Source organism: Palaemon carinicauda, chromosome 31 (genome assembly GCF_036898095.1).
Source record: "Palaemon carinicauda isolate YSFRI2023 chromosome 31, ASM3689809v2, whole genome shotgun sequence".
NCBI lineage: Eukaryota > Metazoa > Arthropoda > Malacostraca > Decapoda > Palaemonidae > Palaemon > Palaemon carinicauda.
Genome location: NC_090755.1, coordinates 71,591,434 through 71,617,068, shown reverse-complemented (window position 1 = coordinate 71,617,068; position 25,635 = coordinate 71,591,434). Strand labels below are relative to the sequence as shown.

At 40.3% G+C, this 25,635-nt stretch overlaps 1 protein-coding gene across 4 annotated transcripts in view; it reads left to right on the top strand.

Moving 5' to 3' along the window:
• LOC137624524 (protein lin-37 homolog) overlaps positions 1 to 25,635 on the top strand; it is a 139,755-nt gene that overhangs the window by 60,441 nt on the left and 53,679 nt on the right. For all 4 annotated transcript variants that reach the window (XM_068355390.1, XM_068355391.1, XM_068355392.1 and 1 more), the window contains exons 4-5: positions 10,343 to 10,550; positions 19,961 to 20,106. In XM_068355390.1, coding sequence (XP_068211491.1) covers positions 10,343 to 10,550; positions 19,961 to 20,106 — 354 coding nt within the window. The remainder of the gene's footprint in view (positions 1 to 10,342; positions 10,551 to 19,960; positions 20,107 to 25,635) is intronic.

The following is a 25,635-nucleotide window of genomic DNA, read 5'->3' as shown; positions in this document are numbered from 1 at the left end:
AGGGAATGGTTTTCGGAAGTGATGGGCATGTTGATGGACTTCCCAAGAAGACTTCGGCAAGTCCAGATCTTCTCAAAGAGCCCCACTTCGAGAGGTATCATCTAACCCCCCTTGCTCTCAACTGACTTCCTTCAGACTGACTAGAAGCTTGTCAGATCTCGAGGCTTTTCGGCACAAGCGACGAAATCTATCGCCAGAGCAAGGAGGATCTCTTCACAAAGAGTCTACCAATCTAGGTGGGAGACCTTTAGAGCTTGGTGCAGGCGGCACAAGTTTCCTCATCCACTACCTCTCTGAGCCAGATTGCAGACTACTTCTTGTACCTCAGACAGGATGCTAAGCTGGCTGTATCTACCATCAATGGATACAGCAGTATGCTCTCCGCCGTCTTTAGGCATAGAGGCCAAGATTTGTCCCAAAATCAAGGTTTGCAGGACCTCATTTGGTCTTTTCAGACGACGTAATAGGTACTCTTAAACCTGGATGTGGTGTTTAAGTTTCTGTGCTCCAAGAAATTTGAACCTATCTTGCTAGCCTCTCTTCGAGTTGTAGCGAAGAAAACCCTCTCCCTTATGACTCTAGCAAATGCCAAGAGGTCAGCGAAGTCCAGGCGATTGGGAAGAGGGTGAGCTTCAATTAGGATAGGGCGGTTTGTGCCTTAAGGTTCGTCTTTCTCGTAAAGAGCGAGAACCCTTCGTAACCCTGTCCTACGACGTTTGATGTCATTAACCTCACGAACCTAGTGGGTCGAGAGAAGGAAAGACTCCTCTGCCCAGTTAGGTCCCTCAAAGTTTTTTTTTTTGGCTCACACTATGAACGTGAGCTGTGCATCCAACTTGTTATGGTGTTCAGTGAAAGATCCGCCAAAAACCCCTGTCTAAGTATGCTTTGTCCTTTTTCCTGAGGGAGAAAATTAGGGAAGCCCACCTCTTATGTGAGGAGGAACACTTCGCCCTGTTGAAATTACGGGCTCACGAAGTGAGAGCCATTGCTACCTCTCTGGCATATCAGGAATATATGTTAGTTAGGCTATTCATGGATGCAATTTTCTGGAGGAGCAACTCTGTCTTCGCTTCTCATTAACTTAGAGAGGTGAGAGTAGACTTTGGCAAGTGCTATACCTTGGGCCCATACATAGCTGTGGTTTCTGTATTAGGCAAAGGAGTTAATAACCCCACTCAACCTTGGTTTATATGCATGTATGAGGGTTTGTGTTTTTATGATAGTCTGAGGACTTCGTCTTGTGGTGCGGTTCCCTCAGTCTAGATAGATAGTTTATGTCTATGTTGCAGGGTTAGGTGGTTAGTTTTAGTAAGGTTGCAGTTTTTATTATATGGGGCGAAGGTAGTTTCTGAAGTCTAGTCAAGTTGTTGGTCTTATCCCTTTGACAGACTCGATTGAGTTTTTTGCAGCATTGCAGGCTTACTCCTGGATAAACTCTCCTAAGGGAAAGCCACTCTAAAGGCTGTACCTTTGAATCAGCTACCTTAGCAGGCAAGGAATCAAGGTGTTTTTATCTCCTACAACTCATTTGTTGTTTCCCCAACGATGTTTACTGTCTGTTTCCCTCCTCCAAATGTGTGAATCAGCTTTATATATATAACTGCCAGGTAAGTACTATGTATTCATAAAAATGGAATTTTTATGATAAAACAAAGTTTTATGAATACTTACCTGGCAGTTATATATATATTCTAAGGCCCACCCACCTCCCCTCAGGAGACAGGTCGGGCATAGATGAACTGAAGTCTTGGACACGAGAATGATTCCTTGGATCACCCTGTGACGGGTGGTACCACCTACCTCCCAACCACCACAAGGCGGTTGCCTCGTTTTGAAAAATTCTGCCGATTTAGAGATATCAGCTACATATATATAACTGCCAGGTAAGTATTCATAAAACTTTGTTTTATCATAAAAACTCCATTTTTTTTTCATTAACTTTTTCTTTTACTCTTTAAATAGATGTGATGTCCTCTAATTTGAGAAAGTGTCCCGGGATTCCCCCGAAAGCTTGTGGCACATTTATGTCACCGCCGGAGGTGGATCCTCATTCCCTATGCCCTTCATGCAGGGGTCATAGGTGTGCTGAAGACTCCCCCTGCCAAGTATGTAAGGAATGGTCGCCTACGCAGTGGGAAAAGTTCATGAAGAGGAAGAAGAAGAAATCCAAGAAGGACTCATTACCTCCAGGTTCGCCGTCGAAAGATAACGGGCGAACAGTATGGCCGGCGCTTGGACTTCCTGGTTCTCTTTCGGTGGAGGTGTGGAACCAGTTCCTCGTAGGCACAGTGTTACCTCAGGTCCCTTCTGTTTTGGATCCCTCAGGGGGTCCGGGCCTCGCCGATATCCCATCAGCTCAATCGGCGGCCGCTGAAGTGTCAGCGGAGGTAATAACGTCAGCTCCTGTGGAGCCTACTTCGCCCCTCGCTTGCGTTACTACGAAACATCGTTGCAAGCGTGTTCATCACGATTCCTCCTCCTCCTCCTCCTCCTCCTCCTCCTCCTCCTCCTCCTCCTCCTCCTCCTCGTCCTCGTCGCCTTCGTCCTTAGAGGATAGGAGAGAGAGAGAGAGAAGAGGAAAAGGAGAGCTCGCTCTCCGTCGCCAAGACGTTCTCGTCGGAGAGAGAGGCGACATAGGAAGAGACGTTATCGCTCTCGTTCTTCCTCGCCTTCTATCTCGTCACGAAATGTCTCGCCGAGAAGTGATAAGCGCTCTCGTCACAAACATAAGAGGAATACTTCCTCGCGCTATCACTCTGCCTCGTGATCGTCTTCATCTCGCGGGGAATCATCTAAGCGCTATAAGAAGAAGAGCTCTACAAGACGTTCGCGCTCTTCTTCACGAGAGTATTCTCTCAAGCGCAAAAAGCGTTCCCGTCGGGCCGAGGTTAAGTCTGATCGCGCCCGGAGCGCAACCAACCAAAGTGAACTCTCTGAGCGAGATTCCTCTCCTTCACATTTATTCACGAGGAGTTCAGCTCGCGCTGCGCAAGCGAGAGAGAACACTTCTCGCCGTCGCTTGGTATCTTCAGAGAGAGAGCACTCCCGTGCGTCAAACTTCTGAGCGCGCAAGTCTCCGGACATATCCGCGCGAGGTTATTCGCTGCGCCCTCGCGTTTTAGACAGATCAGCACCCATTCCCGTATTTTCTGATGAATTACGAAATATGGGCTTTGCGAGAACTGCGGAAGAAGACCCAGGGGTTCAGCCCTTCTCCTCTTCGGCTGAGAACAGAGGGGAAAGGCAAGGCCGCCGTTCAACCCACACTCTTATTGAGACAGTACCGTTAGTTCGGTCGCCTTCGCCTAAACCTTCAACTTTCAGGCAGGATCCTGTGCGCGCGGTGCCATCAACCAGCGCTCAGCCTTCCTCTGGCTTGTCGGCAATGGAGTATGCTACCTCTCCATTGCCTTCAGACATTCGGGCTTCAACCGCCCTCCCTCACGAGGAATTAGCGCGACCTGAGGATTCCTCGGAGGAACAACCGTCAAAAGAGTTAGAGTCCGCCTATTTAAGAGCTCTAAGAACGATGTGTAACATCTCAGGTCTCGGAGATTTACATCTGTCGCCTCGTCATACCGACGCTCCAGCATTAGACAGACTATGTCGCCTTCCACCAAACCCTAAGACCAGAATCGAACTTCCCTGGTCTATTCACACTGCAGGCCGTCTGAGGAAGGTCTCGCAGGCAGTCTCGGGGGAGGCGAATTCCTTGAAGTCTCAAGGATCCCACAAATTACTGCAGCTTCCTTTCTCGAGGCAAAGGTGCTTTTACAAGGTCAGGGACACTAATCCTTCTCCTCTGACACTAGACCCCCTCACAGCAAGGCTTACACCTGTCTGCTCTGCAGAGAGACTCGCTTCCCTTGCAGTCTCCTTTACCGCAGCAGAAGCCTCGACAATGGAATCAGCGTCAATGTCTCTTCTAGAGGCACTTTCCTGGTTTGACACATGGTCTGGCACAGTGGGCTACCTTGCCAGTCATGAGGACCTCTCAAACCAGAATTCCATGCAGTCCCTGCAGGAAGTCTTGGCTGCTGGGGCCAAGACAATGGACTTCCTAACGGCTACAGCCGTGACAATGTGGGGCAACTGGATTCTCAAAAGAAGGGAATCAGTAGTCTCCAGACTGCATAGGAGCATTGGTAAATCTGAGAAATTGGATTTGAGGAACTCTGATCTTCTTCAACCTCTCCTCTTCTCTAGACAAGCAGTCTCCTCTACCCTAGAGACTTGGAGGAAGGAGATGCAGGACACTGCGATGCAAAAGGCTGCCTCCTTTCGTCCAATGCATCAGCAGCCAACTTCCCAGCCTAAGGCAACAGTCGCAACTCTGCTGCCAGCCAAGAACCTCAGCCGCCCCTCTTTTACACCCAAACCTATGGGCAGAGGAAAGTCGGCTCCTCCCAAGGCTAAAGGCAGAGGGAAGAACCCGAGACAAAAATAGGGTCTCGTCTCCTCCCTCGCAGTGCGTAGGGGGGTGCCTGCAGGGGAGTTGGAGGAGGTGGAAAGCTATGGGAGCCATGCAATGGACCATAAGGGTGCTTTGTTGGGGATATCGCATTCCCTTCATAGACTCTCCTCCTCCTCTAATTCCTCCCCCTATCTCGTCCTCCCAAGTCCCTCGGGATCCCGGAAAACAGCAAGCCCTAGCTCAGGAGATACAGAGCATGCTTCTAAAATACGCCATTCAGGTCTCCGACTCTTCCCCGGGGTTTTTCAGTCGCCTTTTTCTGGTAGAGAAAGCCTGGGGGGGTTGGAGACCAGTGATAGACCTTTCGACCCTGAACCTGTTCGTGAAGCAGACTCCATTCAAAATGGAGACAGCGGCCTCCGTGACCCAAGCAGTTCGTCCAGGAGACTTCATGGCATCTGTAGATTTAAGAGATGCTTATTTCCAAGTGCCAATCCATCGCACTTCTCGGAAATTCCTATGCTTCCTGGCTCAGGGTCGAATCTTCGAGTTCAAAGTCCTGTGCTTTGGCCTTTCGATCGCCCCACAGGTCTTTACGAAAGTTTTCGAACTCGTATCCTCGTGGGCGCACAAACAAGGGATGCGTCTGCTAAGATATCTGGACGATTGGCTTCTCCTGGCCTCGTCCAAGGAGCTAGCTCTGGATCATCTGAGAAGACTTCTGAATCTTTGTAAGGATCTGGGGATCCTTGTAAATGCGGAGAAGTCTTGCTTAACTCCGACCCAAGCCTTAACCCTGGGTATGTCCATCAACACCCAGGCAGGGAGAGTGTTTCCGTCGGAAGACAGGCTTCGGAGACGATCAATCTATCGCCCATCTCTTATCTCCACTACCACCTTCAGCCAAGTCGTGGCAGTGTCTTCTGGGCCATCTCGCCTCTCTGGAAAAACTGGTCCCAGGGGGGAGATCGAGAATGAGAAGTCTCCAATGGCATCTGAAGACCCATTGGTCTCAGAAGTCAGACTCCCCATTCAGGGCAGTGGAGGTTCCAAGTCTGGTGCGACAAGACCTTCATTGGTGGTCGTCCAGAGAGAACACCCAAAAGGGCATTCCCCTTCAAAACCCGAGTCCGAAGTTAAAACTTTTCGGACGCGTCGCTACGTGGATGGGGTTCCCACCTAGGCCCCAAATTAGCATCAGGAGTTTGGTTGCCGATAGAGAGGTCTCTCCATATAAACCATCTAGAATTGTTAGCTGCCTGGAAAGGCCTAAAATTCTTTGTAGAAGATCTACACGGACGAGAGGTGGTTCTGATGAGTGACAACTCCACAGCCGTCTCGTACATCAACAAGCAAGGGGGTACTCTGGCAAGAGACCTCTGTCTGTTGGCTGTCCAGATTTGCCAGTGGGCAGAAAGCCACAACATTTCCCTTTCAGCCAGGTTTATTCCGGGCCGGAGAAACATCGTGGCAGATCAGCTGAGCAGCCATCACCAAGTGCTGAGTGGAGAATGGTCTTTGGATCCTCAAGTAGCGAAGACAGTAATAGCTTTGTGGGGTTCTCCCACAATAGATCTGTTCGCCACATCTCTGAATGCGAAACTTCCCCGCTACGGGTCCCCAGTTCCAGACCATCGGGCAGCGATCCAGGACTCCCCCCAACACTCCTGGGACAACCTGGACGCCTATGCCTTCCTTCCCTTTTGCCTGCTCAGAAGGGTAATCAACAAACTCAGGGGCTCACGGGACTGCAAACTAACTCTAATAGCTCCGGCTTGGCCAAGCAAAGAGTGGTACTCAGATCTCCTTTCCCTGCTGGTTCAAGTGCCGAGGTTTTTACCTCCAGAACCCCGTCTGTTGACGCAGCCACACAGTGGTATCCCCCACGGGAGAATTCCCTTCCTGAAACTTCACGCCTGGAGGCTGTCCAGTCTCTCCTCAGAAGCAGAGGCTTTTCAGGGAAAGTGGCCAAACACATGTCCAGGTACCTGCGCAAATCTTCCACAAACCTCTACCAAGCGAAATGGAGAGTGTTTGCAGCTTGGTGTAGAGGGCGAGACGTGTCCCCACTCTCTCCCTCTCTCCCTTTAGTCGCAGACTTCCTTGTTTACCTAAGGGAGGAGAAACACCTGTCAATCTCTGCAATTAAGGGCTATCGTGCAGCTCTAAGTCTCATCTGCAGACTGAGAGGAGTTGACCTTTCCACCTCAGAAGAGATCTCCTTGTTGATTCGAGGTTTTGAGAGATCCTGCCCCCCAGTGGAGATTAGACCACCACCCTGGGACGTGTCCTTGGTCTTACGCTCCTTAAAGGGCCCTCAGTATGAGCCCTTAAATAGGGCCTCTGATTTCTTCCTTACCCTTAAGACCGTCTTCCTAGTAGCGCTGGCCTCGGCAAAAAGGGTTAGTGAACTTCACGGTCTATCCTATGAAGTCACCCATTCTAGAGGATGGGGGGAAGTCTCTCTCAGCTTCGTGCCAGGCTTTGTGGCCAAAACCCAGAATCCTTCGTCTGCCGATGAGAGGTTTAAGGAATTTCAATTTTCCAGCCTCAACCGGACAACTCAGGATACTGACAAATTGCTACTGTGCCCGGTCAGGAGGTTAAGGAAATACCTGAAACGCACCAGACCTTTCAGACCACGTCTCCGTCATCTCTTTCTCAGTACCAACAAGGTTAAGAAGAGAATCTCTCGCAACACCATCTCTTTCTGGCTCAAGAAAGTTATTGCGAGAGCTATTCACGGAGACTCTGAGGCAGCTCAACCCAAAGCCCATCAAGTTAGGGGAGTGGCTACCTCACTGGCGTTTAAGTCTTAAGAGCTGGAGTCTGGAAGCGCCAGTCTATATTCACCTTTCACTATTTATCAGATGTGACACATAGGTCTCTAAACACCTTTTCTATAGGACCTATTGTGGCAGGTCAGCAGGTGCTGTAGCTACCTTTACGCCCTTTCAGGGGACAGTAGCCATTGTTCGAGGATTCTGAGTTACACTAGGTTTAGAAGAACATCCATCTATCTTCTGCTCTTTCTTCTTCCTCCCTTCTGGGTATCCTAGTCTGTGACCAGTTTCGGCTGGACTCGTCAATGGAAATAAGGTATGAAACTCATCTGACTCCTATCACAGGGTATAAGTTATACTCGTCACGAGGGTTCACCTTTCAAGGTCAGGGGAACCCTTGGTATGAAAGGGTCCTGGTATTGCTCTCGACCCTCTTCATACTGAAACTTCGGTTTCTACATATTTACAAACCTTCAGTCATGCTGGATTTGGGGATCTACAGAGAAGTTAATGGGAGATTGTTCATTATAGTCTAGTCTGAGGACTATCTTCTCTAGGTGTAGAAAATACTTAGTCCACCCTGACCTCAAGACTAAGTCTCCTATAGTAAAGAATGAGTGTTTGTATTTAGTGTAGGAACAAATGACAAACTTATAACAGAGTTTGTATTTTTCCTAACATACAAACCCGAATTCTTTACTCAAATCTTCCCGCCGTCGCCGCCCCCTAGATAGTCCTAGCTAGAATCCGATTGAAGGTACTCAGTAGCTACCGGCCGGCAGTCCCCCACCCCCATCTGGGGGATAACTACTGGTTCGGTCGTTAACGACCTTGTTAAGGTTTTCTGCCGTATTTTCCAGCTCGCGCTAGAATATCTCCTATAGTAAGGAATTCGGTTTTGTATGTTAGGAAAAATACAAACTCTGTTATAAGTTTGTCAGTTTTCCTAATGATACAAACCTGTAGCTATTTATACAGACATATCCGCCAACCCTGTCCTGTCCCCCTTAGAAGTCCTACCTCCAAGCAAAGTGAAGCACAGTCACAGGTTTGTCAGTGAGAAGGGTAGCTAGCTACCCCCTGCTAACTAGCATGATGAGTAGTTAACCCTCGATTATTCTAATAGCTTCCTTTCAGCTTCGCCGAAAGTAATACCCTTAAAAATAGCTACAGGTTTGTATCGTTAGAAAAAATACAAATTACTTCTAAATTTGTCATGTTGTAAACTAAGGACTTACTATACTATATGAAAAGTTTTTGCAAGCATGGGGAAAGTTGAGGGAGGTAGCAGGAGTGGTATGTGATAAGAAAATGCCAATTAAGGTAAAATCAAGATCTTTAGTACAGTAATAAGATCAGTGTTAATGAATGGATCAGAAACTTAGGCTTTAAGACGAAAAGAGGAAGCAGAACTTGAGAGAACAGAGATGAGAATGCTGAGGTGACTTATGGGGATATCACTGCTTGAAAGATTAGAAAATGATGAAATAAGAAGAAAAGCAAGTGTCGTAAAGATTACAGGGTTGTTAAAAATTGTCACAACTGAGATGGTATGGGCACCTGTTGAGGATGGATGGGATGGGAGAGAGCGAGGAGGACTTGGGAGGAACCTGTAAAGAAGAGAAGATCAAGAGGGAGGTAGAGAACTAGATGGTGATATAAGGTGAAGGATGATATGCAGAGAAGAGGTTTGGTGGAAAAGGATGCTTTTGATGGAAGGCATTGGAGAAGGCGCATAAGGCAACCGACCCCTTTAATCTAGGGATAACGGTGGGGAAGATGATACCAATTTTTTACATCATTGCAGAAGAGATGCTCACATGTGTTTCTCAAAAAACAAGAACATCACCTGAAATTGTAGATGAAGTGTTTGTAGATAGAGGGTCCTTGTTTATGTATAATACAGGTAAAAACCAGATGGAGGGAAATTGTTTTCTTAGTCCTATTAATAATTTTACAATATATGTAGTTTTGTATTTAACTTCATTATAATAAATTGCTCTGTAAAATATATAATTTGGTCGTAGTGTCAATGGAAATTGAGTACTGTAATAATCTGCATACAATACAGGCTTATTTTCTAGAGCAGACCATCGATGCAAGTAGAGTACTGTAGCATGATTTGCATAAGACGAGCTTATTTTCTAGGCAAAACCTTATCTTTTTATATACTAAAAGCAGTAGTGGATCAACAACACTACACAGAGGACCACAAAGATATTTAATTTCTGGAATCTTAAAAAATCTATGATATGTGCAATACAAATAATGATTAATGAAAGTAACACCAAAGTAAAATCTGATCTTATTAATTTCACTACCAAAATTTAAGGATATTTGCACATCAATGGAAATTGAAAGTACATCTGCATCCAGGCCTTGTGGAAACCAAATTATAAGCAAGGGAATTAATTATTAATTTTAGCATGGCCCTTCAGGAATTTTATGAAGAGACATTCTAGAATTAAAGATAAAACTAATCAGAAATTTTAAAGTAATGAGCTTGATCATCCATGTTTAGTTAATGAATAAACATTATTCATTCTTCAACACATGTAAAAAGAACCCCTTCTATCTAACTTACTATTATAAATGTTAACTAAGTACTATAATATCAAGTCTTTCTCACCCAAAAAAAGAAAACTGTACAGTAATACTATTTATATCAAAATCTCAATATAATCAAGATCAAGTGAAAAAAATGTAATTTTTTGAACAAGAAAGCTTAATCTGTCTTTAACTTCAGAAAAATGGACTTCAAGAATGTAGTGTAACATTATACTATTTACTGTCAAACGTATTAGCCAAAAGGGTTGCCGTTCCTTATGGGCAGTGGGTAACAGCAATGTGGTTTAAGCTCAGGAGTTTTGTTAAGTCTATACCAAATAGTCGTTTTGAGAGTAGCCCACCATTGGAATGCGGAGGTTTAGAAGATAACAGAAGTTTTTTCCCTTTAAAAATGCATTCGAAAAAAGTAAAGTAGATGCAGCGATTGGAAAAGTTTTTATGATATACATGTATTAAGATTATTTTTAACTTTTGTTATAAACAAATACGCTGTATACTGTACTGTACTTGGATTTGTTTTCTCACCTCTAATGATTTTATCCTTTCTTAGTATCTAATGTGAGAATATTTGTAGGCAGGAACCAGGAAGTCCCAGAAATGAGCCCTATGATAGTTCAGTTAATACCCAGGACGAGGATTATGTCTCCGAGATATTACCGGATGGTCCCCCGGCCATAATAGCAAAACTGCCAAGCCCAGAAGCTTGGCCAGAAGATATAACAAGAACAGATGCACGGATTCCTGAACCACTTCCAAACACAGATGCCAGTCTTGATATTAATGTAAGTTATTTTATTTTGTTTTCTCTTAAGCATAAACGATTTCCTTGCACCAGTTGTTCACTTGAATTGCAAAGCCTTGAGAAACAATGTTACAGTGTTTTTCCATTGTTCTGAGTGAGAAAATCTTATTTTGAAATAACTTATTATGCCTTTGCTTATTTTGTAGATTTTTATTTCACGATAACTCCATTCGTTATGTACAGTACGTTCCTATACTGTAGGTCCTGCAATTTACCCAGGGCACCCATTTTATGTTTGTCACACTGAAGATAAAGGAACTCTTATTGTGTATGCACCAACAGATTAGTCATAACCAATCTCCATACTTTAAATGTTCCTTGGGTATTGTTAGCAGCACTGCCATAGCTCTCATGTGTTTTGTTTGTCAATTTCTTATTTGAAGTAATGTATTTCAGGCCTTTTTTTCTGCTAAATTGCAGATATTTCAGTGACCAGTACATGATAATTGTTTTAGTTTTATCAGTCTGAAATTGTGTTGAATTGCACGAGGAAAAGGGGGGATTTCCTCAGACTTTTGGTTGAAGATACTTTTTACATGCTTTAAATCCATGAGATACTGATAGATTTAAGTTAAGAATTTTCAGATTGGTTTGAGCAGTTTTAGGTTAGGTTACTTTTTTGGTTTTAACTCTATCTCATTTATCCATTTCCATCCGAATGTGGGACTTTGCCAGGTGAATCTTAAGTAGGTTTCATTGAAATACATGTAAATGAAATTTTGATGATTAAATTTCCGGTTTATATACTTATTGGGAGTTTACTTATCCCTCCCCCTCATCCCACTGATTAGTGATGTCAAGAAGTGTTTGAGTTCTAGGTTGACTTTGTATATGAAGCAGACGCATGCCAGGATTGTTTCCCATGCCAGAGATGATACTGTATGTGTAACCATAATATCCTAGGGGGGGAAGCAATTTGGGTAAGGGAGAATGGAAAAATTAATCTCTTAATGGTATATGTCAAAAGGAGAGAGCTTCACTGAGGAAGCCAGGGAAATTCCAGGTTACTTCACTTAGTATCTGTCGAAATCCTTTCTTTGGAGAGAGTGTTGGTAGCAACTCGGTAGCATCCAAATTGGTTTATGCCAAGCACTATTTAAAAGAAGCTTTGTTTTCTTATGAAAAGTAAATGGGCAGGAGTAGCTTTGAGTGATGTTCTAGTATCAGTAGTATTGAAAGTGTATTATGGGGCAATTCATATAGATTATACTTCTTGAATTTATGTTAAGTTATAGTTTAGTATAATTTTTCTCAGTGAGTTTCCAAGTGTTGATTACTGTCGTAGATGCTGTGGCACCTCAGTTTATGAGTAACTTTGAATACAAGTAAATCAGATTATGAGCATATGAATTAGAATTGGATTAAGAGCATTGCATCGGTCAGCGAGCAAAAAACTTTTCTGTATGCATTCTCTGTGGACTGATGAGACTAGCACGCAATGCACAAAAAGCAGTCATGTGGTGCTCATTGGTCACCCACGCAGTATTCTCATCGGTGACCATGTTCATGTGATCTGTACGTAATTTTGTTTTGTATTATCTCGCATCCCCTGCTCTTGCTCAAACCTTAAGTCTTCCACTCTCCAAGCAACATTCATAGAATCATCTTATAGGGTAGAAGAGACTCTAGGTGTGGTAAACAGGTCTTAGGAGAGTGATAATCCAGAATCAAACCATTATTCTGTAGTCTTGGGTAGAGCCACAGCATCTGTACCTTGGTACATCACTGTCTTGGAAGAGTGCTCTTGTTTGAGAGTACACTCAGACACACGGTACTATGTTACCATATTTTCTTTCCTCACTGGGATATTTACCCTTTTGGAGCCCTTAGGCTTATAGTATCCTGTTTTTTCAACGGTTTGTAGCCTAGCTAGTAATAATAGCAGTAGTACTGTAATAATGAGGAGCTGCAACAAAAGGTTGTGAAGGAGATTTCATCTGATAAGGAGGGGCAGAGTGATAAACTCTCGCTTTATGTGAAAGTAGGGAGTTGTTAGAAATATGGGAAATGCAAACATTTTGTAGAAACACATTACCCAGATAAGGCTTTGGCAGGGCCATTAACAAATTAATTTGCTGACAATGCAATGTGCTGTTTTTATGCTATTTTAAAGAGAAGGCCAAAGCAGACTTCTGTCAATATATTCCTTATGAAAATTGATTGTAAGAGTGTAAATAAAAAGACCTAGTGTCCAAAAAGCAGTAATTCAGTTAGTGATGATAAGTGCCGATCAAGGGAGAGCTCTTCCGATATTTTACCAGAAGTTCTCTTGCAGGGAGGTCCTCCCTGCAAGCAGTAACCCCCTCCTCCTCTTGTTTCCTTCATGCCAGCTACAACTCTCCGCAAAGGTATACTGCGAGTTAATTTGTCAATATTCCTATTTTCTGTTGTGAATTATTAATTTGTATTAATTTCTGATCTTAAGTGTTTTAAATTGTTCAATAGTTAACATTACAAATCTTTTAAAAGGAGTGTATAAATGTATTTATGGATGTGTCGAACACTCCAAGTGAATTTCCTTTATTACTAATGGGAAAATTGTTTTGGGATACAAGGTTTTCAGTTTGCAAGCTTGCTCCCAGAACGAATTGAACTCGTAGATTGAGGTATCACTGTATATTGCTCTAGGGTATTAAAATTGTGTTTGTTCCTACCCATTTAAGAACCTTTCATCCTTTTAAGATATGGGAATGTCTTCAGCCGAGCTGGAATTGCTGTTGAAATCTTTAACAAAGTAGCTAACAACAGATGGTGAATGCGGGTGAATAGCGCCACCCACTTTAATGTTAAGAGACTTCACTTTTGTCTCCAGCCACAATGAATATAGATGTACTATTACGTCTTGTCCAAGGCTGCTTAATCTTTTTATGATACATATCAGTTTGAAAGGGTGATATTTGATATCATGTTAATGATGAAATGAAGCATGAATTTGTATGTGGATGAAAGCGTGGATGCTGTATCGATTTACTGGTAAATTGGCAATAGATGCACATATAGTCACCCCTTCTTCTTCACAGGGGTTAGGTAACAGAGACAGCCTTGAAAAGTGAGAATTCGCAAATACTTGCTGCCCTAGGGAGGGTTAACTCCTAACCTAACAACAATTTGCCCGTTGTTTGTGGTCAGTTCACTAATACACTAAGTAGCCCACTGTACTCCTTAATATTGGTTTTACTTAGTTTCTATCACAGTTTAAGTATTGTATTACGGTGTGAACACATTTCAGTAAGTGTTCAGTATGTGTACACTCATGTGCAAAATATTGTACACAGTAAGACTGCAGTACACATAACTCTAGTCATCAGGACACTTATACGGTACACAAATAATGTACTGTAACTACAAAACACTATTGTTCCTATCTAATAAAACACTCGATGATACTATAGCGTATATTAATGTAATTTATGTGCAGTGCTATCACTGCAGTACAGCTTAATAGCTAAGGAAACACTCGTAAGTGTTCGCTGTTTTCGGCAGATTGACTTGCACCATTTTGTTAAGTCACCGCACTGTAGGCTACATTACATATTGTAGAGTACAGTAGTATTTACGTACAGTACTATATAGTATAGATAATAACAATACTGTACATTACTATGATACTGTACTGTATTGTAGGTAGTAGGTTGGCAAGGGCACCAACTGCCTGTTGAGATACTATGCTAGAGTTATGGGCTCCCTTGACTGGCCAGACACTACTACCTTGGATCCTTCTCTCTAGTTACAGTTCCTTTTCCCATTGCTTACACACAGACACTGAATAGTTTGGTCTATTCTTTACATATTCTTCTCTGTCCTCATACACCTGACAACACTAAGAATATCAAATAATTTTTTTCCCCCAAGGGGTTACTGCACTGTGATTGTTCAGTGGCCACTTTCCTCTTGGTAAGGGTAGAAGAGACTCTTTAGCTATGGTAAGCAGCTCCTCTAGGAAAAGGACCCTCCAAAATCAAACCATTTTTCTCTAGTCTTCCATTGACTTGGGTTAGAGTTCTCTTGCTTGAGGGTACTTTCGGGCACACTACTCTATCTTATTTCTCTTTTTCTTGTTTTAAAGTTTTTATAATCTATATAGGAGATATTTGTTTATGTTATTGTTCTTGAAATATTCTATTTTTCCTTAATTTCTTTCCTCACTGGGTTATTTTCCCTGTTGGAGCCCCTGGGCTTATAGCATCTTGCTTTTCCAACTAGGGTTGTAGCTTAGCAAGTAATAATAATGATAATAATAATAATAACAATAATAATAATAATAATAATAATACAATATGTATACTATGAGAATAAAAATACTATACCGTAAAAATTAAGTGTACAGATTGTACACAAACACCACTTACCATTTTTGTACGAAGGTCTGTGAAGTATCATGGCATGAAGCATGATGTAACCCTTGATGTGTCATCTCTTATTACAGTACCGTAGGGAATCACACATACAGTAAAAAAGTATGTACTATATAGTACAGTCAGCCCTTGCTCCTCACAGTAGTTAGGTTACAGACAGCCACGAAAAGGGGATTTTCGCGAATAAATGCTGCACTAGGGTGGGCTAACTCCTAACCTAAAAGGTCACTGCCCCTTGCCACGAGCGGGTGCCCGAGCTAATGATTAACAAAGTAAATACTGCCTAATGTTGTTTTAATTTGGTTTCTACAACATTTAGTAATCATATGTACAGTGCACAGTACATTTGCACACATGTACACTACATATTGGACACAGTAAGGTTACAGTACAGTATTGTGCTAAGGTAAAGCTTTACCGAGTCGTCATCATCCCCTTACTGTTCTGTAAAACAAATGTTGTTTCTATCTAGTAATATTGTATTGTAACCTAATGCTCACTGATACTGTAGTTTATATTACTGTGATATATGTACAATAATATCACTACAGTACAGCTTAACTGTACTTAATGTACAGTAAGTGTTTGGTGTTTTCGTTCAGACGACTTGTAGCCTACGTGTTTCCTTGAAGCATGACGCAAAGCAACGGTGCTGATCATGTGTATATATGGTCAGTCTCTAGGGCATTGTCCTGTTTGTTAAGGCAATGTCACTGCCCCATTCCTGTGCCATTCATGAGTAGCCTATAAACCTTTAAAACTGTAGGGACAATTGTGTAAAGAAAAGAGAGTCAAAGTTTCCAGCAATGTCACATCAGGCTGTTGGTAAAATAGTGTCAACAGAGGAATAGATCACATCATCACCCTAATTTCCAGGTTTGTCCCAGAGAAATACAGGTCAGATTTGCTTTGGAATAACTATACTCAGCTTAGAGCTTTTGCTCAGAGAGTTTATGCTCAACTGAAAAGGAGTACAATTTAAACTTAAAGAAATCCTTTCTGGTACAACTCAGGAACAGAAGTGGTGGGCTACCCTTAAATTTGCACTCTGTGATGTAGATGCAACAGTTCCTCCTTTACTTAAACCAGATTGCTCTGTCACTCACTATCCAAAGGAAAAGGCAACCCTTTTGGCTGATATGGTTGACAATAAACAGAGTAATGAGAAACTTGATCTTCCTAATTTGTTTATTCCTGAGGCTAAACTAACTAGTTTAGCTTTTTGATCTCTGGAAATTGAAGCTCTCTTGATTGACCTTGATGCTTATGGAGGTGTAGATCCAAATGGTATTTTTCCTTTGTGTTTTTATTGTCTGCAGATTTCTAAGCTCCAAAGTTATCTGATATTTCGCACAAGTTAGCAAGAAGAGGAGCTTCTAGCACTTGCTGGAGAATTGGTAATGTTACTCCACTCTGTAAATGTATTTGTTGTAGCTCAAGTTCAACTGATTACTGCCCAGTACCCATAACTCCAATATTATCTAAAGTTTTTGAATGTCTTGGCAAAACATGTAAATAGGTTTGCTGAATGTAGTTATCTGCTCTTTAGTTTGTAATCTGGCTTTCATAAAGGCCTTGGCGCATGTGATGCCCTTCTCACAATATCTAATGATGTACAGACATCACTTGATTGTGGTCGGGAAGTTTGTATGATTGGCCCTGATTTTAGTACTGCCTTTGACCGTGTTAATCATGAGGCCCTTGTTTTCAAACTCACAGTTGGGAGTGGGTGGGTGTTTTCCTAGCATCATTATTGAATTTCTAAGTAATAGGTCACAAAGAGCTGTTGTTGATGGGCACCATAGGGAGGATAGGAATGTGATATGTGGTGTTCTTCAAGGTAGTGTTCTTGGCCCATTACTTTTCATACTATATACACATGACGTGGTTTGGCTTAGAAAACAAGATTGTGGCATAGGGAGATAATACTATTATCTTTACATCAATTCCAGTTCCTGGATGTAGATCTTGGGTTGCTGAATACTTTAATAGAGATTCAGGTAAAATTAGTGTATACTGTAGTGCAAATTATGAGGCATGAAGTTGAATCCTAACAAAACTCAAAGTTTGATTGTAAGCTGGTCGAGAACAGGGGCTCTTCGATGTCCAGATATCAGTATTAATAATGTTTCTTTAACTCTGTATGACTTTTAAATTCTTAGGTGTGATTTTCGATAGTAAATTTATTTTGAGAAACACATTAGGTCTGTCTATTCCTCAATTGCACAGAAAATTGGCTTATTGAGAAAGTCTTGTAAGATTTTCTGTGATCAATCTATTCTGAAGTGTTTTAATTCTTTCATGCTACCTTGTTTTGAGTATTGTCCCTCTGTCTGGTCTTCAGCTACCTATTCTCATCTTAATTTGTGGGAAAAGAATTTAAGGTCTATTAAATTTCTTATTCCTGATCTGGACATTAATCTATAGCACCAGCGTTCAATTAGTTCTTTATGCAGGCTGCATAAGATTTTTCATAATTCTGACCAGCCTTTACCTTCAGATCTTCCTGGACAGTACCATCCTGTTCATGATGCTAGGTATGCAGTTAATTCTAATAGTAATGCTTTCTCTATCACGAGGCTCAATACTGTACTTCACAGTATTCTAGAAGTTTTATTCCAGCTGTGAATAAGTTGGGGACTGATTTCCTAATTGAGTAGTTGAATCGGTTGAACTTCAAAAGTTCAAACTCGCACCAAATGTTTTTTTTTATGTTGAACAGAGTGACAGAAGTCTCCTTTTATAGTTTATATATGCAAGATCTGTTTTAATGTTGTTACTGTTCTTAGAATATTTTGATTGTTCAATTTGATTCTCAAATAGTTTATTTATTTCCATATTTCTTTTTGTCACTGGGCTATTTTTTCCTGTTGGAGCCCTTGGGCTTATAGCATCCTGATTTTTCAATAATAATAATAATAATAATAATATTATTAAGGTTTTAATGTGAGACTGGATATTTTGGTTGATTTTTTTCCATGAACTTAGTTAGAGCATAAAAATTTCTAGATGTGGGCTGTTTTTTTTTTTTTTGGTATCTTGGAGCACCTTTATCTAAAATTGTTTGATAAACATTATGGTGAAAATGGAAGCAAATCCTTACTTTATAGTGAGGTCTTATGGAGGTTCATCATTAATTTGGCTTATTCGGTTTCCCTATCCATATTAGTACATTTTGACCTTGGGGCTTTAATCTCTAAGTCCATTGACATGCATTTTGTTGGTGCTGAGGTAGCTGTGATCCAGGTTTTAATTTGTAAAGGGGAAGGAGACTGGATTTACTATTTCAGACTCACCTTTGTCATCCTCAAAATTACATAATTGCTTCACTGTTTAGCATTTTCAGTAAATTTTTATGCAATATTGATGGGGATAAGGGAGACATATCAGTTTTGTATGACCGTTCAAAAGTGCGCAACCCATAAAATTGATAAGGTACCAGTCCATTTCATGTCTTCTTGGTAGTGTACAGAGCTTATAGTTTAACAGATACTTCATGCTAGTTTGCTTACTACAAAAGCCCTGGTTCATGTTATTTTGAATGGTATTGTAAGACCCTTTCCCACCTAAATAGAAACTCAAGACTATCATAAGTTAATGGGTTTTGGATAAAGTTTATCTAATCTAAGATAAATTACTGTACAGTTTCAAACCCTTCACTTTACTGGAAATGCTCTCTGCCATTCTCTCTTTTAACCTGTTAAGCGTCACCCACGCGATAAACCGTTCACCACAATCTACTCGGTACCGCCTTCTACGGTATATTCCGTTCCATTCTCTCTTTTAACCTGTTAAGCGTCACCCACGTGATAAACCGTTCACCACAATCTACTCGGTACCGCCTTCAACGGTATATTCCGTTCATGACTTTAACTGCCTATTTCAAGTCGTCAGTCTCGTGATAATACGTTTACTCATATAGTAAGTATAGGATCACCACTTGGCAACATTCTCAGCATATGTAAGCTGTAAATAGAAACTTATATGATGTCTTGCAACTATTTTTCTGAAGGTAGCTTAATGTTAGAAAACCGGATTCCTCTCGGTACACTTCGGGTGTTCATATGGAAAAGATTGTTTGTTGTTCCTTTTACAGTGAGCGGTCTAAAGAAGAAGGTTATTTCTTTAGATGAAATAAAGGATATTCTTGTTGAGGAATCTGATAATGATAACCTCTTTGATAATGAGAGCACTAGTTCTGAATCCTCCAGGGATGAGGATATTGAAGAAACAAACTTTTCTTTCCATGCTGAGAGCGAAATGACTTCTCATTGCTGAATGACTGGACAACGAGATTTCACAAAACTATATCTATATAGGAGAAAGAGAGAGAGAGAGAGAGAGAGAGAGAGAGAGAGAGAGAGAGAGAGAGAGAGAGAGAGAGAGAGAGAGAGAGAGAGAGTGAGAGAGTGAGTGAGTGAGTGAGTGAGTGAGTGAGTGAGTGAGTGAGTCTCTCTCTCTCTCCTGTCTCTTTGCTTTTGTTGCTGATCCTGGCATAGGATTTATGGTTAAAGATAAAGAGAACCCATTAGAATATTCAGTATTATGTAGCCTTTTGAAGTGAAATAATAGTAGTATTGTTTTTTTTTATGCCACCATTTAATTGATATCCCTACTTTTAACTATAAATACGAATTATAAGCATAAAGAAATTATATTAACTTTAAGAAATTATCATTCGTGAAATGATCGATCAGGGCAAATAAAGCGTGACGGTATGTTAGCGGCAACCTGGTCCAGGGGGAATGCTTAACAGGTTAATGAGTTCTGACAACATTGGAAATAACTGCTAAACTTCCATTAGACACTTAGTAACCCACATGTATAGTGGATGTAGTGGGACTCCTCTTTTACCTTTATAGCTTGTCTTAAAATTGAGCATGATGCATTATAAGACTGTTGTAAAGTGATTGGCTTGTGTTTTAAGAAAATAATATTATTATGAAATATTAGATTTTGAAAATTTTTCTGACAGTTGATTTGATATGCAGGATATGAGTAATATCTAAGTCTCCACCTTTTCTCATCTTCTCAGAATCCTGAAAATACCCCAGTTGGACTATTGTTGACAGACCATTTAAGACGATGGCGTCAAATTCGAAATCTATGGAAAAACACTTCTAGAATTAATGATCAACGATACATCAGTTCTTATAACATATTAAAGACTATGTTTGACAGGTAAGATATTGGTAATTCGTTTATATTTGATTAGGTAGTTTATTGCTCAGGCTTTACAAACATGTTATGTTTCTCAACAAAATCCGGTCAGCTTACATATGCATAATCCCATGGTCAACAGCTCCTTTGATGCACACCTAAAGAAGAACCCTTGCCTGCCGAGTCTTCGCCTGGGCAGTGCCTCAATTGGTTGATAGTGGTAAAAGTGAATCCGGGTTTAGCTTTCAAGTAAACAACATTTTGATGTTTTCTCTCAAAATTTGCTATTTCTAGTTCTTGTTTCTGTATACATCAAGTAATTGTTTTAATAGGTAGTAGGTTGGCCAGGGCAACAGCCACCCATTGTGATACTGCCGCTAGAGAGTTATTGGGTCTTTTGACTGGCCAGACAGTACTACATTGGATCCCTTTCTCTTGATACAGTTCATTTTCCTTTTGCCTACACATACATACACACAGCGAATAGTTTGGCCCATTCTTTATTTTTCTCCTTTGCCCTCATACACCTGACAACACTGAGATTACCAAATAATTCTTCTTCACCCAAGGGGTTACTGTACTGGAATTGTTCAGTGGCCACTTTTCTCTTGTTAAGGGTAGAAGAGAGACTTTAGCTAGGGTCAGCACTCTTGTAAGAGGACACTCCAAAATCAAACCATTGTTCTCTAGTGCCATAGCCTCTGTACCTTGGTCTTCCACTGTCTTGGGTTAGAGTTGTCTTGCTTGAGGGTACACTCAGGCACGCTGTTCTGTCTTGTTTCTCTTCCTCTTGTTTTGTTAAAGTTTTTATAGTTTATATAGGAGATATGTATTTTAATGTTGTTACTCATCTTAAAATTTGTATTTTTCCTTGTTTCCTTTCCTCACTGGGCTATTTTCCCTATTGGGGCCCCTGGGCTTATAGCATCCTGCTTTTCCAACTAGGGTTGTAGCTTAGCAAGTAATAATGATAATAATTCTGATCCCACCAAATCGAAAAGCAATAACTTTTTATGGATCCAACTTGTAAATTATCTCTTACTCCATAGTTCCTGCTAAATGCCACCTCTATACTGTATTTCTGGGCTTCAGTCTCATACAGTGTCCTTATCTGTTCTTACATGTTAGCTCACTGTGTCTTTTTTGGCTCATGTGTATTTCCATGTATGCTCACATTATATGACCTTGCATATTAAGCAAACCTTCAAGTTTTGTATTACATAGTGCATATACTGGAGAATAAATTGTCTCCTAAAATTATGAGGTGTAATTCAGGTTTAGGCCTAGATTTGCCAGACAAGATGACCCCTGAAAATAAGGCAGTACCACTTCCCACAAATGCAGAAAAATTATATTTGCAATTAACTTATTTACAGTCAACCATTTACCCACATACTGTAGTTATTCCAAGTAAACATCTACCTCTATTTTAACATATGTAAGTGTTAACCTTCATGATTAGTCTAAGTAGAATTTACCTGTTTACTTAAGCCCTTAAGGTTACAAGTCTTGGTGTAACTGTTAAACAATATGTTAATGTTTAACCTCACATTTTTCAATAAACTAGTGTACCTTAACTGTTAGTATTACTCAAAGGCTACACAAACAAGCATGAGTAGTATAAACAAAAACAATCCAAGATGTGCTTGTCATTCTTAATCTGGTATACAAATAAATGTGAGATAGTAACCAACTTCGTTCTGAGAATAATTATATGGGAAAAGTTAAATTCCTCCTATAGCCCTTATAATATCTCAAATTAATTTTTTCAATATTAAACTTACCCGATGATCATATAGCTGTCAGCTCTGCTGCCCGACAGAAAAAACCTACGGGCGGAATACGCCAGCGATCGCTATACAGGTGGGGGTGTACATCAACAGCGCCATCTGTCAAGTAGGTACTCAAGTACTCAATGTCAACATCGAACCAATTTTCTCTCTGTCGTGCCAATGGCAAGACCTACTAAATACGCCGTCCCTAACTGGATTTGTTTTCACAACGATTTGGTGAAGTACACTATTCCGGTTTTGAGCTTTCGCTATGCAGGGGTTTTATCTTCCGAAACTGGTGCAAGTCAGTATCCGTATCCTCGACCAGTACCTCTGTAACTCAAATAGCTGACTTCCTCTTATATCTGAGGAAAGAACGATCTCTTTCAGCTCCCACTATCAAGGGTTACAGAAGCATGTTGGCATCAGTCTTCCGTCACAGAGGCTTAGATCTTTCCAACAATAAAGATCTACAGGACCTCCTTAAGTCTTTTGAGACCACGAAGGAGCGTCGTTTGGTTACACCTGGTTGGAATTTAGACGTGGTTCTAAGATTCCTTATGTCAGACAGGTTCGAACCGCTTCAATCAGCCTCCCTGAAAGATCTCACCTTTAAGACTCTTTTCCTGATATGCTTTACCACAGCTAAAAGAGTCAGTGAGATTCATGCCTTCAGCAAGAACATCGGATTCTCATCCGAAACGGCTACATGTTCTACAACTTGGTTTTCTAGCCAAACACGAGCTGCCTTCTCGGCCTTGACCAATATCGTTCGATATGCCTAACTTATCGTATGGTTGGAAATGAACTAGAAAGAGTATTATGTCCTGTAAGAGCTCTTAAGTTCTATTTTTAAAACCTTTACGAGGCCCGTCTGAAGCTTTAGGGTGTTCAGTTAAGAATCCATCTTTGCCTATGTCAGAGAATTCTTTATCCTATTTTATCAGACTGTTAATACGAGAAGCTCATTCCCTTCTGAATGAGGAAGACCAAGCTTGGCTGAAGGTAAGGACACACGAAGTTAGAGCTGTCGCAACTTCCGTGGCCTTTAAACAAAATAGATCTCTGCAAAGTATATTCGACGCAACCTATTGGAAAAGCAAATCAGTGTTCGCGTCTTTTATCTTAAGAATGTCCAGTCTCTTTACGAGAACTGCTACACTCTGGGACCATTCGTAGCAACGAGTGCAGTAGTAGGCCATGGGCCAGCAGGTGAAATCATCCCCCCCCCCTAGGGATTTTTGCAGACAATGTTATTTTTATTCCTTAGAGTCTATAGATTCATATTCTGATTGTTTGCATTCTGGATGCTGGTGATTTTGGCTGATAAAGCCAAAATTCGAGAAATATTTAGGGGAAAAAATGTAATATAAAATAATGTTAGTTTTATATATGACGCAGAGAAATAAACCAATACTTATAAAAGTGGTATGGAATAAAGGGTTTAAAAGTATGCAGAATCGAATGAAATAGTTTGTTTTATCGAAATAATAAAGAATTCTGGCTTAATTTACGTTCAAAATTCAATTTTAAGCTACCAAGAAAATGTATATCACTATAGTTTGCTATAATTTATTTCAGTGAAAAGATGGATTGACCGCATCAAAATATTCATAAAGAGCAGGTTTTTTAGATGTAATTTCATATAAAATATGTCATATTCAGAAATATATTAAAGCATATGATAGCGTGAGAAAAAATATCTTTGCCGCTTAGAATGCGGTATACTGCTCTGATACAACCCGTCCTCTCTTGTGAACCATAGGCTAGTTGCCGACCCCTCCCAGCTCCAAGATATTTTTTTAGACATTACTTTTTCATCTTCTTGGAGGCAATAGATTCAGAGTACGATTAACTGCAGACTGGCTTTTGGAGATTTTGGTTGCTACAAACCAAAATTTAAAAAAAATAGTGGCCAAAGAATAGGGAAATATTAACCTAATTGATATATGCATATTCTTCTTTAAGGTATATTGGGTTCATTGGGTTAGTTTATTACTAATACAGTTCTTATATATTATAAAATTTACGATAAGTATTTATATATCTAACATATAGATCGTTATACATTGGTCTCTTAAAAATGAAGACACTTTAGTGCAGTTTAATCTCCTTAAGCCGACATAATAGATTAAGTCAGAGGATTTTGGCCCAAAATAATTAAGGACATTAAGATAAACTACAAGAAAAAATTATGATTTTTCTATTACAAAAGATATTTTGTGGTACAAACACAAAAGAAAAAAAAAATAAAGTACTCCTTTTGTTGATATTAGTGCTTAAAAAAAAAGAACATTAGGTAATAAGAGAATAACTATGATTGAAATGCATACACAAACAACCATAATTAATAAGACATTTGATTAAAGAAAAAAATTTCTTTTAGAACTTAAATGCATACTCTAGCCTGAAGAGACTGATGAATTAATGGCACAAGAAAAGTAATATTATAATTTGTGAATAGATGTAATGTGCAGCATTCTCACATAACAGACAAACATAGATGAAGAAATCGTGATTTATTTTCTTTATAAATGAAAGTTTTTGGTACAGGTACAATGAATTAAAGTAATCATTTTGGTAATATAATATTAAGCCTTAAGAACAAAAACACAGAGTATTTGGCAGCAAAAAAATAGATTATGAAAGAAATAGAAAAATAACTATATCTGATAAGAAATTCCATTAAAAAAAAAATTGGCTTTTAGAGCTTAAATGTACACTCTCACCTGAAACTGAGTAATGAGTTCATTGCACAGGGAAATAAATATTTTGTTTTTTGCTTTGCATTAATGTACAGCACCTCATATAACAGGAAAACATAAGAACAAGGTTATTACATAACCTTAAAAAAATTCAATATGTTTCTGACTATGGCATACATAAAGATAATTCTTCATAAAGCAAATGTATAAAGTGAAGTGCAACTGCTAAGGAAAAATTTCTTGAAATAGCAATATAATATACCTTTGGCACATTGGACTAGATAAAGTACCCTTTATAAGAATAGAACTAATCGATATAGCTAAATAGATATGTATAGAATATTTTCCTATATTACCGAGTAATTTGTAATCACAATAGATAACGAGAATGGATTCATGATAAATATTGCATCTTTACTCATCATACTCATACATTAAGTCTGTGATATTGTTAATTTCTTCTGGCTCATCTTCATAAGACTCCTCAAACTCCTCCTCCTCTACGTGCTCATCTAGAATATCAATCAATTCTTGTGGCATCGGTGATCCACTACACCATACAAATTCTAAGTTTCCTTCACTGAGACACCACCCATGTCCGTCTGGCGAAGGTATATCTGACTCAGCTTGATCTGCTCTGTTCCATATGAGTGCTTGATAGTTTGCCCTCTTTATATGTTCTCTGAGTGACATACGGCATGGAGGCAGCAAACTCATATCTATCCCATCACAATCTGAAATTATGGCTGATTTGGGGACGTATCTTTGAAGAAAAAGATTGTAACGTACTTTGTCAATAGATGACTGAGTTGATGACTGATTGTAGAGTAGACAAGTAAATTTTTCTATCTGGATATACGTATTTTCATCCACAGCAGAACTAGATCCAAGATTTTTGAAAATGGAAATAAACTCTGGGTTCTTCTGTAGTAATTTCCATGGTAATAATTTACCCTTCCGAACAAATGCACTCACACTATCACAACCAGAATAAGCATGAAGGGAAGGCAAGACTTCACATAACTCCTGACCAGTTTTATCTACAACTTTATGTACATCTATGAGGCGTCTTT